Source organism: Orycteropus afer, unplaced genomic scaffold, assembly GCF_000298275.1.
Source record: "Orycteropus afer afer isolate SDZICR_OR568_19922 unplaced genomic scaffold, OryAfe1.0 scaffold00026, whole genome shotgun sequence".
NCBI lineage: Eukaryota > Metazoa > Chordata > Mammalia > Tubulidentata > Orycteropodidae > Orycteropus > Orycteropus afer.
The window spans coordinates 11,336,934-11,351,884 of NW_006921613.1; the positions used below are offsets into that span (position 1 = coordinate 11,336,934).

The following is a 14,951-nucleotide window of genomic DNA, read 5'->3' on the forward strand; positions in this document are numbered from 1 at the left end:
GGGGTCTGTCTTGTTTGGGGTTCGTTGGACCTCCAGAATGGATATATTCTCATCTTTCATCATATCAGGGAAGTTCTCCTCCAACAAATCTTGGACAGTTTTCTCAGTGGTTACATTTTTGTCTTCCTGTTCTGGAATTCTAGTGACACATAGGTTATTCCTTTTGGTGGTTTCCCACATGAACCTTAGGCTTTCTTCATTTTGTTTTGATCTTTTTTCTGATTGATCTCTTTCCAAAGAAGTATTCAGGTATTTGTCTTCAGTCTCTTTAATTCTGTCTTCCATTGCATCAGTTCTATTCCTTTGCCCTTTCAATGTGTGATCTGTTTCTGACAATTTAGTATTAATCTTCTGGATTTCTATCTGTAGATTTAGGATTATTTCTAATTTTTCATTTATTTTGTCATTTTCTTGTATTTTCTTCCAAATTTCTTCTAGGGTTTTTTTCTGTGTTTTCCTTGGTCCATCTCTCAGTCCTTTGAAGATACCTAAATATAATTCTTTTGAATTCTTTATCAGGGAGTTCCAGTGCTGCTTCTTCCTCAGGGATGTGTTTTGGGTCTGTATCTCGGTCCCTTGTTTCTCCTGCTTTATCTTGCTTCTTTTTGTGGACTGTGATGCTCTGTTGTCTTCGAGACATTGTGACGCTTTTGTGTTTATATTTAATTGGTGATTATATGTTGGAGTGACTTGCCCACAATTTTTGTTTTCTTTGTATGTTATCTATACAGGCAGGGTACTGTGCTGGGCTCGTCTATTCACTAGTTGACAGCACTTATACACTCACCACCTGTCTTCTTTCCTTTCGTAGCCTCTCATATGTCCTTGCTGCCCCTGGCAAACAGAGCCTGTTCTTAGGTCCCTGGAATCTGAATAAGAATGCTCTCGCTTTAAAATCCAAAATGGTTGCATCCTCAGTCACTTTAAATATCCAAAATGGCCACCGCTTGTAAACATTCAAAGTGGCTGTGCCCTCGGTCACTTTAAATATCCAAAATGGCCGCCACTTATAAACATTCAAAATGGCTGTGCCCTCGGTCACTTTAAATATACAAAATGGCTGCCACGTGTAAACAATCAAAATGGCTGTGCCCTGCAGACAGCAGAAAGTCCACAGCTCAGGTTGTCTCCCTCCCTGCTGTTTCCCTTCCTAGTCATAGGCCACCAGAGCATTTGTCCTTGCAGCCCTTGGTGACTGGGACTGATCTTTAGGTCAATTCTCAGGTCCCAATACCACTTGGAAATACTCAGGCTGTTGGTCTCGTCAGAGTGGCTGACAGTCCGCAACTCCGACCGTCTCTCTAGTCACTGTTTTCATTCAGGTTTTTCCACTGTTGTTGTGTTGTTATGTGCCGTCGAGTTGGACCCGACTCATAGCGACCCCTCCTTGGGTTTCCGAGGCAGTATCACTACGGAAGTGATTGCCCCATCTTCCTTCCGAGGAGTGGCTGGTGGGTTTGAACCGCCAGCCTTCTGGTTAGCAGTCAAGTGCCTTAGGCACTATGCTACCAGAGCTCCCTCCCGCCACTTATGTATAGTTCCTTTCAAAGCTCAGGGTTCCAGGATTATCTTCTGTATTTCTGTCCATTGGTTTTTCTTTTTCTTTGTTGAAGAGGGTCTGTCGCTTATCTGCCTATTCCTCTTCTGTACATTCTCAAGAACTCTTGAATAAAATGCTGTCATTCCATTTGAATTTTTATTTTCATTTTCCTGGTTACTGGTGAGATTGTTGAATAGCATTTCAAGTGATTATTGGCCATTTATGTTACCTTTCTTGTGAATTTCCTTTGCTCTAGTAGTTTTTTCTTTATATTCGTATTCATTTGTGTTTTATGAGTATTTAGAATACTACTATGCTTTCCATTGTGTTCTCCCAGTCTGTTACTTGTCTTTTATTTTTTTTAAGATATCTTTTGGTATGTAGAAATTTTAAAATTTAGTGGTAAACTTAATAGTCTTTATCTTTTGGATTTAGGGTTCTTGTAGCTGTTTTCCTTTATTTATTTTCAAAGTTGCAATTTTAGATCTTTAATCCATTTTAGCTGGACTTGTGTGTATGGTTTAAGGCAAAGATCTACTTTTATTTTTCTCATGAACGAGAAATTTTTCATCCCTATTTTGTGCAATAGTTTATTTTTTCTCCAAGGATCTTACAAGTTTTGATACATTATGAACCTGTATGTATTAATACAGTGACTTAATTACTGGCTTTATATTGAGTCTTAAAGGAGCTCTGGTAGCACAGTACCTAAGGCATCTGACTGGTAACCAGAAGGTTGGTGGTTCAAACCTACCAGCCACTTCATGGAAGCAACACTGGACAATCTAGTTCTGCAAAGATTTACTGTCTCAGACACCCAGTGGGGGTCGCTGTGAATCAGAATTGGTTTAGCAGTGGGTTTGGTTTGGTTTTAGGTATACTAAGTCTTGAGTTTTGGTAGATGTGACATCCCCTCCTACTGCGTCTGTTGCTACCACTCTCTCCTTGTTCTTTTCCTTCAGAATTGCTTAGCTATATTTGTCCATTTGGTTTTCTGTATGACTTTTAGGAGATAAGCTTGTTTTATTTTCCATTATAAGGCTTCTTTTGCTTTTGGTTGGAATTGACATCATTACAATTTAGACTTGTATTATGGCCTAATATGTGTCATATTTTTACAAATATTCCAGGTATGCTTGGTGAATTCAGTGTCTTATATACATACGTTCATTAAATCAAGTTTGTTAATCATTTAAATTATATCCTTACCAATTACTTTGTCTGCTTGTGCTGTCAGTTACTGAGAGTTATAGGGTAAAATCTCCCCTAGAATGGTGATATGTCTGTTTTTTCTTTAAGTATCTTGAAGCTAAATTAGTAAGTACATGCAAATTTACAATTGATGTATTTTCTTAATGAACTCCAAATTATATCATTATAGAATGAATTTGCGTATATCTAGTAAATACTCTGCATTTAAGTCTTTTATTTAGTATTAAATAGGTACCATGGCTTTGTTTAGTGTTTGCCTGGTATATTTTTCATATTCTTTCTATTTCATATGTGCCACTTTTAAGCAGCATTATAGCTGGCATTAGATTTTTAAAAATCATTCACATAGCCTTTCCCATGACAGTGAGTTTAGTTTCTTCACATTTACTTTTTAAGTTGACTTAATTCCTATTATTTTGTATTCAGTTTTTTACTTGTTACAAATACTTATTTTTCTCCTTCCTTGCTTTCTCTGATAGTGGTTATCCTGAATATTTAATATTTTTATTTATAATCTGTCATTAATATAATTAATTTGTAACCGAATAATAAAATGATGTTTGAATGGTTTAATTTCAGTTACCTGACTGAATTATATGCTATGATTGCTCTGCTTTGGTTCTGTAGCTTTTTTTTTTTATCAGTCCCACACATTAGACATTATTGCTTTTCATTTTCTTATCTCATCATTTCTCTACCTTCACAGATTCTAGCATGATATTTTTCTCCCCTAGAGTGTGTCTTTTATAAGCCCTTGTAATGAGGAACTGTTGTTAGTAAATTCTCTCAATTTTGTTTGTAAATATCTTAAAAGGTAGTTTCACTGGTTATATAAAGAGTGTTAGTTATTTCTCTGCCTGTCTTCTGAGATGTCTCTGGCTGGGTTCAGACACCAGCCTTTTGGCTAGTGTTTGAGCATTAACTATTTGTTTTACCAGGGACTCTTGTAACATCTATGAGGTGATATAATATTGTTAAAATCTCATTAGCCCTATTTGTTATGCCTTAAGTGGGATATAAGGTATACCTGCTTTATAAAACACTTCTCATTTATTAGTAGTAGTATAGTGAGGGTTCACTGTGCTGCTTTTTGAGTGAAAATGAGAACCAGTGCTTTTACTTGTAAATTTGCCAAATTTTAGAGAGGTACTACTCGAAACATTTAGCTTTTTTTAAAAAAATTTAGTGCCAGGTAGTTAACTCATAATGGGGTCTTGATAATACGGTTTTAACTTGTGTTTTAGGTGGTCTTGGAGGCATTGGAATGGGACTTGGTCCAGGTGGACAGCCTATTAGTGCCAGCCAGTTGAACATAGGTGGTGTGATGGGAAATTTAGGTCCAAGTGGTGAGTGTTCTTACTTTCTTATTTCTTTTAAATGGTACATTTTATAGATAATAAAGCTTATATTTATTTATTTATTAAAAAGTCTGTAATACTTTTTAAAGGACTCTCTGTAATAGTTATTCAGGATGCCACTTCAATATGAAAAAAGAATGAGTAGTTGACATGGAAGTGTGTGGACAAAGATCATGTCATGTTGTAGATAGATTTTTGGTACTGTGGATTTTGGAATGTCGTTAAGGCAAAGAGAATGCTTAGCATAGTGCCTTGTCCATCTGGATATATACTACTTATGAAATGACTGAAATTGCTGCCATGTCATAAACCAAAAACTATCACTGAGTCAATTTTGACGTATAGTGACTCTATAGGACAGAGCAGAACTGCCTTATAGGTTTCTAAGGCTGGAAATCTTTATGGAAGCAGACTGCTTCATTTTTCTCCCACGAATAGGTTGGTGGGTTCAAACCACCTACCTTTTGGTTAGCAGTTGAATGTTTTAACTACTGTGCCACCGTGTCATAAGCAATTTGTATATCTGATTGGGAAGATAGATTACCAGATAACTGTTGGGCCACTGACCTGGATTAACTTAGAGTTTATCTTCAGAGATTGATTTTCAAGCATTTAGGTCTAAGGACTGTTTGGTACTTTTTAAAAATTGTTGAGGTTCTACTAAGTGCTTTTGTTTATGTAGGTATATTTATCAGTATTACTGTATTGAAAATGAGAACTGAGTTATTTAAAACTATTTAAATACTTATTTAAAAATAATCCTATTACATATTAATGTAAATATCATCTTTAAGAAAATGAAAAAAATTTAGTGAAAAGTGTGGCATTGTTTGACCATTTTGTATTAATGAAAGCTACTGTGTTATCGTTGTTTCTCTGCTCAGTTTGTTCTAGTATCTTAAATCATGTAGTCTGAAAAATTCCATTAAACGGTTGAGAATAAGAGTAAAGCAGTCAATTAATGTTTTAGTGATATTATGAAAATAGCTCTGACTTTTTGAACCTTTAGAGTCCCCAGACTACACTTTGAGAACTCCTATTTAAGTTGATGAACTAATAAATGCTTTCAGATTCCTACTTTTGTTGAGTTTACTATACCCAACTTTAAATTATGAGGGTAGTTATGGTAATCATTCTGATCAAAAATAGATGGAGAAATTTTCCTCTACCCTTAGGTTGTCATGCCCCCCACTTAAATATGTATTTTATTTATTTTTCACTGTTCTCTTTGTTTCCTTATTTAGAGGAGTTTAGAGGAGTCCTTCCTTTCTGGCCTGATCTCTAAATCTACTGTAGTGATAATTTTGTGCCTGTACTTTAAAAAAAAAAAAAGATGATATTTCTGTCTGTTCTGGGGAAAGCAAAACATTACCTAAGCCTAGATATTCTGTAAGTGAATGCTGTAGACGTGACCAGTGAATTTTGTTTCTTGTCTATTGAGTGTTCAAAGAGGCCTTTTTAAAGACTCATGATTAGGCCACTGCCGTGGCGTAGCACTTCACACCATCCCTCCTACACCTCACTTCTTGTCTAGTCCATTTTGGCTAGACTAATGGTATCTATTGATACCAATTTTGCTATACTTACACTGTATTATGTCATCATTTGGTCATAAAAATAAAATTTACTGAAAATACATAGTGTGTATTTTATTTGAGGTATGGGAATGGATGGTCCAGGTTTTGGAGGAATGAATAGAATTGGAGGATGTATGTATAAGCATTTGTTGTTTGTGTGTACCCATCAGTTTTTTAATAAACTAGAAACCATATGGAGAATTCCAAGGGAAAAACAAAAGTCATGGTTTGTTGTTTGTTTACTTCCTAAAGACTGTTAGCAGAAATTGAGTGTGATACTCATACTTAAGGGAATGTAGAAGGTGATAAGAAGTAGCTGTACGTGGTAGCATGGATGAAAATCTTCCTGGTGAGACTTAACATTCACGAAGTGTACCTTTCTGCTATATAACTGACAGATTTCAAAGTTGATCTTTGTTCCGTAGGAATTGGGTTTGGTGGCCTGGAAGCAATGAATAGCATGGGAGGATTTGGAGGAGTTGGCCGAATGGGAGGTAAGTAAATGTATATATTGTTGGATGTGTATGCTTTATTTAGTTTTTCCTATTATTAAAATCCCTGGCCCCCAACTTAGGAATGGGTGTTTCAGATGTCTTCGGAGGGCATATGGGGACTTGAGAGAGAGAGAGACTGCTATGGCAGGAATAGGGGTGATATATATGGTATGGGAGGTAAGTTAGGTAAGTCACAAACTATTTTGTAGTTATGACTTTGCTATTTTTCTGTGTAGTTTAGATATATTCCTAAATGGCTTACTGTGTATTGATACATGTGAAAAAGTTTAATTTGTTGCATAATCTTTTCAGAGCTATATCGTGGTGCAATGACTAGTAGCATGGACAGAGATTTTGGACGTGGTGATATTGGAATAAATCGAAGCTTTGGAGATTCCTTTGGTAGACTTGGTAGGGCTGCATACTTCTTTTCTTTTTACAGGTTATGGTATTCAAAATTTGTTTCTTAGTAAAATAATAGAAACTTAATATAATGTTTCACACAGTTATCTGAAGAACACACTTAGAGATTTTAATATACTACCTCTCCTTTTTAGTAGCTTCCATATTTGAACCCTAGTTCAGAAGACACTATATATTTCAGTTAACTGTACATCTTCTGAGAGCATAGTATCTTGGGAATTTTAAAGAATGGCTATTTATATTATCTTTCCATCCTTGTTTAGGCAGTGCAATGATTGGAGGGTTTGCAGGAAGAATAGGAGCTTCTAACGTGGGTCCAGTAGGATCTGGAATAAGTAGGTTTAAATTTTAATAGAATTTATTCAGTAATATTTGCTTGCAAAAGACTTTGCAAGAGTAGTTACTGTAGTATAGCAATATTTTGTTCTTACTTGTTGATGTCTTGTCATAATTCAGAGAAGCAATGGTTGTTCTTGAACTAAAAGCCTTATGTTTGATCACTGTTTAAATTTTCTGAACTCACTGTTTGATTTTATTTCTCTGCCATTTATAAACTAAGACCTGAGTTTATAGTAACCATCAACCAATCTAAGAGCCTCCTTTCCAACTAAGCAACTTGGAGATTTCTCTGATCATGTGTCAGGAATAAGTTTTGCTTTGGCACCAACTTTGTTTCCTTGCTTAATCTCTATAACTGCTGTTTGTGACTAGCTTATTTTATCTCTGAAAATCTTGTGTTTGTGGTATACATGGTGAATTGCCCCATATTTAACACTTTTAGAGACCTCCAAAGCTTGAGGGCTGAGATTGAAAGAGGTGCTTATTTAAACTCTTAAACTCTTAACTCTTAAACCTTTTTTGTGAAATAAACAAGAGTAGCTGCAACATGAGGAATGCTCCATTTATCCCATCTTTTCCACCCAGCCTTAACATGGTTTAGTTTTTGATTGCTTCTGGGGAGCCCTGGTGATTACAGTGGTTAAAGTGCTTGGTTGCTGACCAAAAAGTAAGCAGTTTGAAGCCATCAGCTGCTCCACAGGAGAAAGATGTAGCAGTCTGTTTCTGTAAAGATTTACAGCCTTGGAAACCCTATAGGGCCATTCTACTCTGTCCTACAGGGTCTTTATGAGTTGGAATCAGACAGCAGTGTTTTTTTTGGGGGTGGTGGTGGTGGTGGTTTACTTACCACCTAATTGTGAGTTCTCCTATTTTGACTTTTTTTAATTGATAAAACTTCACATATAGTATATATGTAGCCTGCTTAAACTAAGAATGAATTCTAAAATCCTGTTTGCTGAAGACAACGGCTTCCATTGTACCTTGCTTCTCTTTTTATTACTTCTCTCATCATCTTTATAGCCTTGGCCATTTTCCTCTTAAGCCTAACTTTCCCATCTTCTTCTTTCACCTTAGTGTTTATACTTCTGTTTCCTTAATTTATATGTTACTCACAGGATTCATTTGATGGGTGATGTTAATTTTTAGAAGTTATATATATGGGCATATTAGGTACAAGAAAAAAGTAAGTTTTGAGACAATAACATTGGTATAGGTAAATGAAATAGGAGAAAGAATGAAATAGGTATGCGCTAGGAGCTCTGTGGCTAAAGGGGAGTGATTTAATTTCTTGTTCCCTTTATACATTCTGTATAATACTGAGCTTAAAAGTTGTTTTGTTTGGTTATTGAATATTGATATGAGAAGTGAAATAAGGGAAACAGAAGTGAAGATACTGAGGTGAAAGATATGCTAGGAAGAGAATACACAGGAGAATATGATGATAATATTTGATGTGCTGGAGTTGGTTGAAATCATTTAAATTTGTCCCCATGTATCTTTTTTTTTTTTTTTTAAATAGGTTATTAAACTTGGTATTATGGGGAAATAAAAATAAGGATAAAAACTACTATAACATTAGTAGATAAAGTGATGGATGGGTAGAGGATTTATATAATTTATATGATGTGTTTTGTGAATGTAATTTTATAGATGTGTTTAATAATAATTTTGTAAAGTATCAGTGGCTAGAATTAAGATTTTTTACACTAAAGTACATACAAGCTTAAATTCAGTTCCTTGGAAAATTATTGGATTGTCTGTATGAAAATCATTTTATATTTATATATTTTCTAAATGAAATAATTTTTTTCTCTCCTTTCTCAAAAATGGTTCTCTCTTCTTCTTCCTTCTCCTTTTTCTTCTGTTTTGAAACAAAAACACCAAATTCCCAAATCCTCCTCCCCTTTGAAAATCCAGGTGGTGGAATGGGTGGCATGAACAGTATGACCGGAGGAATAGGAATGGGACTCGACCGGATGAGTTCCAGCTTTGAAAGAATGGGACCAGGTATAGGAGCTGTACTGGAAAGGAGCATCGAAATGGATCGAGGATTTCTATCAGGTCCAATGGGAAGTGGAATGAGAGACAGAATAGGCTCCAAAGGCAACCAGATATTTGTCAGAAACGTAAGCAAATAAATGTAAAGAATACTTAAAATTATTTTTTCCCTTGTATTTCTGTTACTTATACCTTTTCTCTTTCTAGCTGCCTTTTGACTTGACTTGGCAGAAACTAAAAGAGAAATTCAGTCAGTGTGGTAAGTATGCCTGTGACTATAGATATGTTGATATTGATTATGCAGGAAAAATTAGTTTTAAAATTTTAAAACATTTTAAAGGAAGGAGTAAGAAGATGAACCAGCGTGACCAGCATCTGACCATGAGTCCCGTAGACTACAAAGGAATGAACATATATTAGTGAAATATATCAGATGAAGGGCAGTGGCTACAAGAATTGATAATCTTTGTTGTTGTAGTTTCAGTGGAAAAATCACCAAGTGAGATATGATATGTTAAAAACTAGAAATGAAACTTTAAGAAAAGATAAGGAGCAAAAGCAGGGGCCAGTAAGTGACATTAATAAAAATGTGACTAATGTTGAGTTTACTGTTCTATAACTTCTTCTGTAAACATTTTCTTTTGAGGATAGGCTTGCAGCAAAATGGAGAGTCAAAGGCCTTTTGGTGGGCTTCTGGTTGGAGTGGCATTGTTTAACAAATGAACACCAGAAACTGAGAGACACTTACTGAAAGGAAAAAAATAGTATCGAACGCAACATTTAAAAAATTTATACAGTATTTACACATACTTAAAAAATGGTTAAATTGTTATTTATTTTCTTTAGGCTATATTCTTCTCTTACCCTTTTTGATCAATCTCTAGTTAAATCTTGAGAATAATTTTTTAAAATTTTCTCACAAAACCTTTTAACTTTTAGATTTATATTAATGCTACATTTACTTAATGATCATGCCCTTCTCTCAACTTGTATCTTTGAACTGCATTGATGGAAAAGAAAATAAGGTATAAGAGTTAAGTGTTCAGCTATTGACTTTTGGCATAGCACTTTATGTATTTATTTTCAACCTTAGAGTTTTTCTTACTTTTTATCCTGCCTAAGCCAGTATTAAGGAGCTCTGGTAGCATAGTGCCTAAGGCACTTGACTGCGAACCAGAGGCTGGCAGTTCAAACCCACCAGCCACTCCTCAAAAGGAAGGCTGGGCAGTCTACTTCTGTAGTGTGATAACTGCCTCAGAAACCCAAGGAGAGTTTGCTATGAGTCGGGGCTGACTCGATGGCTCATAACAACAACAGCAGCAAGCTGGTATTACTAGTAAAAGAGAGTATTCTTTATTTTCTTTTTTTTTGAGCCCAGGGTGAATGAACATATTCTCTTTCTTGCTTCTTAGCAACAGCTTAGTGCTATTTCATTGACTTTACCAAACAGTATCCAATATCTGCCAGTAAATAGTTCCACCAGCAGATTCCCTTCTTATAAAATGTCTCTAGTGGTTAAACGTCCTTCAAGGGACAGTTACAAAGGCTGAGAAAATGTTGTACTGAGAATTATATTATTCAGGGAGAAATGTTTTCAGATTTCCTTATATGTAACATGACAAGAAATAAATGAATATAACTGCCATTTTCTAATTCGGTTTTCTAATTCCAATAAGACCAAAGGTAATTAATTAATAATTTTGACCTAGTCTAGTAAGATTCATGTATTTCCTACAGTGAAGTAGATCTCTCTTTTGTATCCCACTTTATGTAATTTGTATATGACATGCATTTTCAAGAAGACTGATGATTTGGCTAGAGAAGCTAGAGTATAAATAAATTAACTGACCTATTGACAGTTCGGCTCTACATTAGGTCAGCTTGTGCTAATGAGGTCAGCTAGGCATAGTCTTTAAAACTTGCTGCTATATCATTGCTGTTACTTTAGTATTTTTTATCAGTATCTTTGTTAACTGTGTAGAATATGGAGACTTCTGGTAGATTTTATTTATTAAAGTACTTGCTGCTTCAAGCATGGCTAAAAGCCAAACTCATTGCCATCGAGTTGATTCGACTCATAGTGACCCCTCCTTGGGTTTCTGAAGTGGTATCTCTACAGAAGTAGATAATCCAGTCTTCCTTCTGAGGAGTGGCTGGTGGGTTTGAACTGCCAGCCTTCTGGTTAGCAGTCAGGTGCCTTAGGCACTATGCCATGAGAGCATGGCTAGTGCAATTTAACTGTAGAATAACTTAGCAGTAAAAATAATGTCCTTCCGAGGAGTGGCTGGTAGGCAAACCACCAACCTTTTGGTTATCAGTCAAATGCCTTAGGCACTACACTACCAGAGCTGCTAAAAATAAGGTAGTTAACAGTAAATATAATGAATATGTGAGACACATTCATTCACAGTGTCATTTTTCTATTATTTGTTAAAAACAAAAACTTTTTAATCTCTTACATCATAATTTTGTTTTCTCCTGGCTAATAACTGATTTTACTTTTTTAAATTTTTTATTATTGTGCTTTGGGTATAGATTTATAGAGCAGAATTTGTTTTACATTCAATGGTTTGTGTACATTTGGTTTTACTCCCTGATTTCCAATCCCAACCCTAACCCACTCTCCTCCCTTCCCTTCCCTTCCCTTCCCTTCCCTTCCCTTCCCTTCCCTTCCCTGTGACACCCCCGCTTCCCCCCGTGCCCTTCTTAATTATGCACTGCTGTCTGTCCAGCTTTCCTTCCATGTGGATGCTGCCCCTTTGGTGCCCCATTGCCAATTGCTCCAAGGCGTGTATCTCCATAGAGTAGATGGGTGCATTGCCTGGGTTGGGTATTCTGCATGTAAGTCTTTCTACTGTTCAGGCTGAGAGCTAGTCCTTGGGAGTGAGTCTTATGCCAGGCCTGAAGTGTATCCCAGGACCATAGTCTTGGGGGTCCCACCAGACTCCATATGACCATATATAATTCTAGTCATTATGTGTTTTTGAATTTTGTTCCATGTTGTTCCTCCCACTCTATCCAGGATCTCCAGTTTTAATCCCTTCCTGAGTGGTTGACATAGTTAGCCGGGCACTATTTAGTGTTCTGGTCTCAAGGACCATCATATCCTAGGGCTAATTATTTCCATATGCCCTTGATTTTCTTCACTCTTCTTTGCTTCAGATGAGAAGAGACTATTAGCTGCATCTTAGATGGCCATCTGAGAGTTTTTAAGACCCCAGTTGCTACTTACCAAAGTAGGTTGTAGAACAAGATTTTTATGTATTATGTTGTGCCAATTGTGCCTGGTGTCCCCCACCTCTATGGTCCTGAGTCAAGAGGCCTGGTGGTTCTCTCTCCCAAGGTGTGTGGCTGTCTTTGAGGGGTTACTTCAACTCTGTCTTCTGTTGTTTCTGTAATGATTGTGGTTATTTTATATCGCTAGTATCTGTGCAAGATTGTCCTCTGCTATCATTGGTCTAGGGTACATTCCTGTTTGCAGACCCCTGTCTGATCTCAGTTGTCTGCATTTATCTGTACCCTGGTGTTTGGTGTTAGTCGTAATCCAGTATTGTGCATATACTGGTATTAGCCTCTGTCGTCTATATCTTACAGGCACATTTTGGTGTTCTTCCTTACCCCAGTGTTATCATGCTGATCACAGACTCTTTCCATACCCTCCCTCCCCTTACCCAACTCAGCATGTGGCCCCCATCTGGTCTGAAATTTTCCCTCCTGTTCCCTCCCATGATTTTACTTTTTTCTCCTGGGGCTTCATTTGGGCAGTAGATTTTGTGGAACTGTTTGTTTATTTATAAATGCTTTAATTTGGTGTGCCTTTATGTATACTTTTATATCAGTATTTTCTATAGTATACCAGAGAAGGTGGTAGTAGGCTGAGTTAAATAAAGTGGAAAAGTTTCTTTTACTACAGGATAAATCATTATTACTTGTACATGTAACATCAAGATGTTTGATTATTCTGTGATAATTTCTCATGGCATATGATTTTGTCCTACTTTTTGTGGGGTGGGGAGGCATTATACAAGATCAATAGATACTAACTCTTTAAGGAAATCCTCAGAGCAGGTAAAGAGCAGATAGATCTCATTTTAAAATCAATTACATGAAACTCGCCTTTCCCCTTAATTTACTTATCTTTAGAAAAGAAAGTATCTCGTTTGGAGTTTTCATAGGATTTGGAAGAAACATAGTCTTAAAACTCTGCTTCTGTCTTTCTGGATTATTTTTTGAGCAGTCTAACTGTGATACAAGTATCTATGGGATTACTCTATAGTCTGCATGTCCAAACAATTATAAAAAGGTTCAGTTGTTTTAGCTGAGGACCTCCTCAGCTAGAAAAGCCTTAGGATCATTGTGAGGTCAGGAATTTGGGTAGCTGAGAGCTGATTCCTAAGGAGCTCTGGTGGTTTAGGGATTAAAGCATTTGGCTGCTAAACAAAAGGTTGGCAATTCAAACCCACCAGCTGCTTCATGGGAGAAAGGTGAGGCAGTCTGCTTTGGTAGAGATTTACAGCCTTGGAAAACTTAAGGGGCAGTTGCACTCTGTCCTATAGGGTTGTTATGAGCTGAAATTGGCTAGATGGTAGTGGTGGAGTGCTAATTCCTAAACTGAGGAAGACAAGAGCAAAACACAAAAAGAAAAACTTACCCTGAAAGATTATGAGAGTATATTTTGCTTTAAGGGTTTGAAGATATTTTCTTGCCTGTATCGAAACCCAAGGAGGGGTTACTATGTCAAAATCGACTTGACAGCAGTTTGGTTGTTCATTTTTTTTTGGTGTGCCCTTTACTATTGCTAATAAGCCTATAAACCAAAACCAAACCCACTACCATTGAGTGGATCTGACTCATAGTGACCCCCGTTGGGTTTCCAACGTGGTAAATCTTTATGGCAGTAGATTGCCCAGTCTTGTGTCTGAGGAATGGCTGGTGGCTTTGAACCACCAGTCTCTGGTTAGCAGTCAGATAGATGCCTTAGGTACTGTGCTGCCAGAGCTCCTTATGGTGGGATATTTATGTTAAGAAAAATCCTAAATTTTTAGGTAAAATTAGAATAAGAAGAAACCTTTAACCATTTTTAAGGTTAGAAAATTCTCCACATTTCCCTTCAGAATCTCTGTAAAGAGTGGACATTTAACAAAGTATGCTTTTTTAATTAAACTTTTTTTTCCAGATACCAGCATTCAGAATATTAAGAGGACTATGGAAATTATGTTACATCTGTTTTTAATTTTTTTTTTAATCTCCAGTTTAATTTGATCTTATTTATTAGAAAATGTAATTCCTGTGGCTTTATTTTCCCCAACCAGTTGTAGATTTTAAATATTGTATTGTTTAGATGTAGATCTGCTTTAACCATTATAATATGATTTTTCTAGGGAATTCGTCTATTTCATATCTTTTAGAACACGATTAAAGACCACCTGGCCTTAGTTACAAGATCACGGTTTTGGCTCATTTATTATCTTAGATCATTTAATTTGTACTGAGTAGGTGAGACATTGACTACCAGTTGGTTTCTTAAAAACTGCAGTAATAGGGGGTGGATGAAAAAACAAAAGTAGAAAAGTAGTTCCAGGATGTTGTAGTAAGAGGTCATTTTTAAGACTTAAACAGAAAAAAAGTCTTACTTACACATTGAGTTTAAAAGCTGATCTTGTTCATCTTGAAGAGGCTTACACTGTTTTCTGATGGGCCTTTAACCGTTCCTCTACTTATTTATTTTTCTCCTTTCATAGCTAAACATGTCTAGTTTTCTGACTTTGGTTGCCAGACTAAAATTTAGCCCGTTGTGATTGGGCAACTGTAATATTTGAAGTTCTCTAGCTTTATTTGTTTTGACATGTGTATCTAGACAGGAGAGAACTTAGTGGTAAGTAGCTACATAACATAAATCTGTGGTTTACCTGGGCTGGGTAATCAGATATACCAATTTGCCTGGCATAGTCCACATTACACTTGTTATATATATGTAATTATTAATAGCTTTCCTTTCATTCTCAAAAGT

The 14,951-nt window shown here is 36.2% G+C and overlaps 1 protein-coding gene across 1 annotated transcript in view; it reads left to right on the forward strand.

The window, feature by feature from the left end:
- The window catches only part of MYEF2 (myelin expression factor 2), a 38,141-nt gene that overhangs the window by 22,215 nt on the left and 975 nt on the right, over window positions 1–14,951 (forward strand). Inside the window, 7 exon segments of the mRNA XM_007935208.2 lie at window positions 3,997–4,098; window positions 5,769–5,819; window positions 6,113–6,181; window positions 6,494–6,592; window positions 6,868–6,939; window positions 8,861–9,069; window positions 9,149–9,200. Of these exon segments, the coding sequence (XP_007933399.1) occupies window positions 3,997–4,098; window positions 5,769–5,819; window positions 6,113–6,181; window positions 6,494–6,592; window positions 6,868–6,939; window positions 8,861–9,069; window positions 9,149–9,200 (654 nt within the window).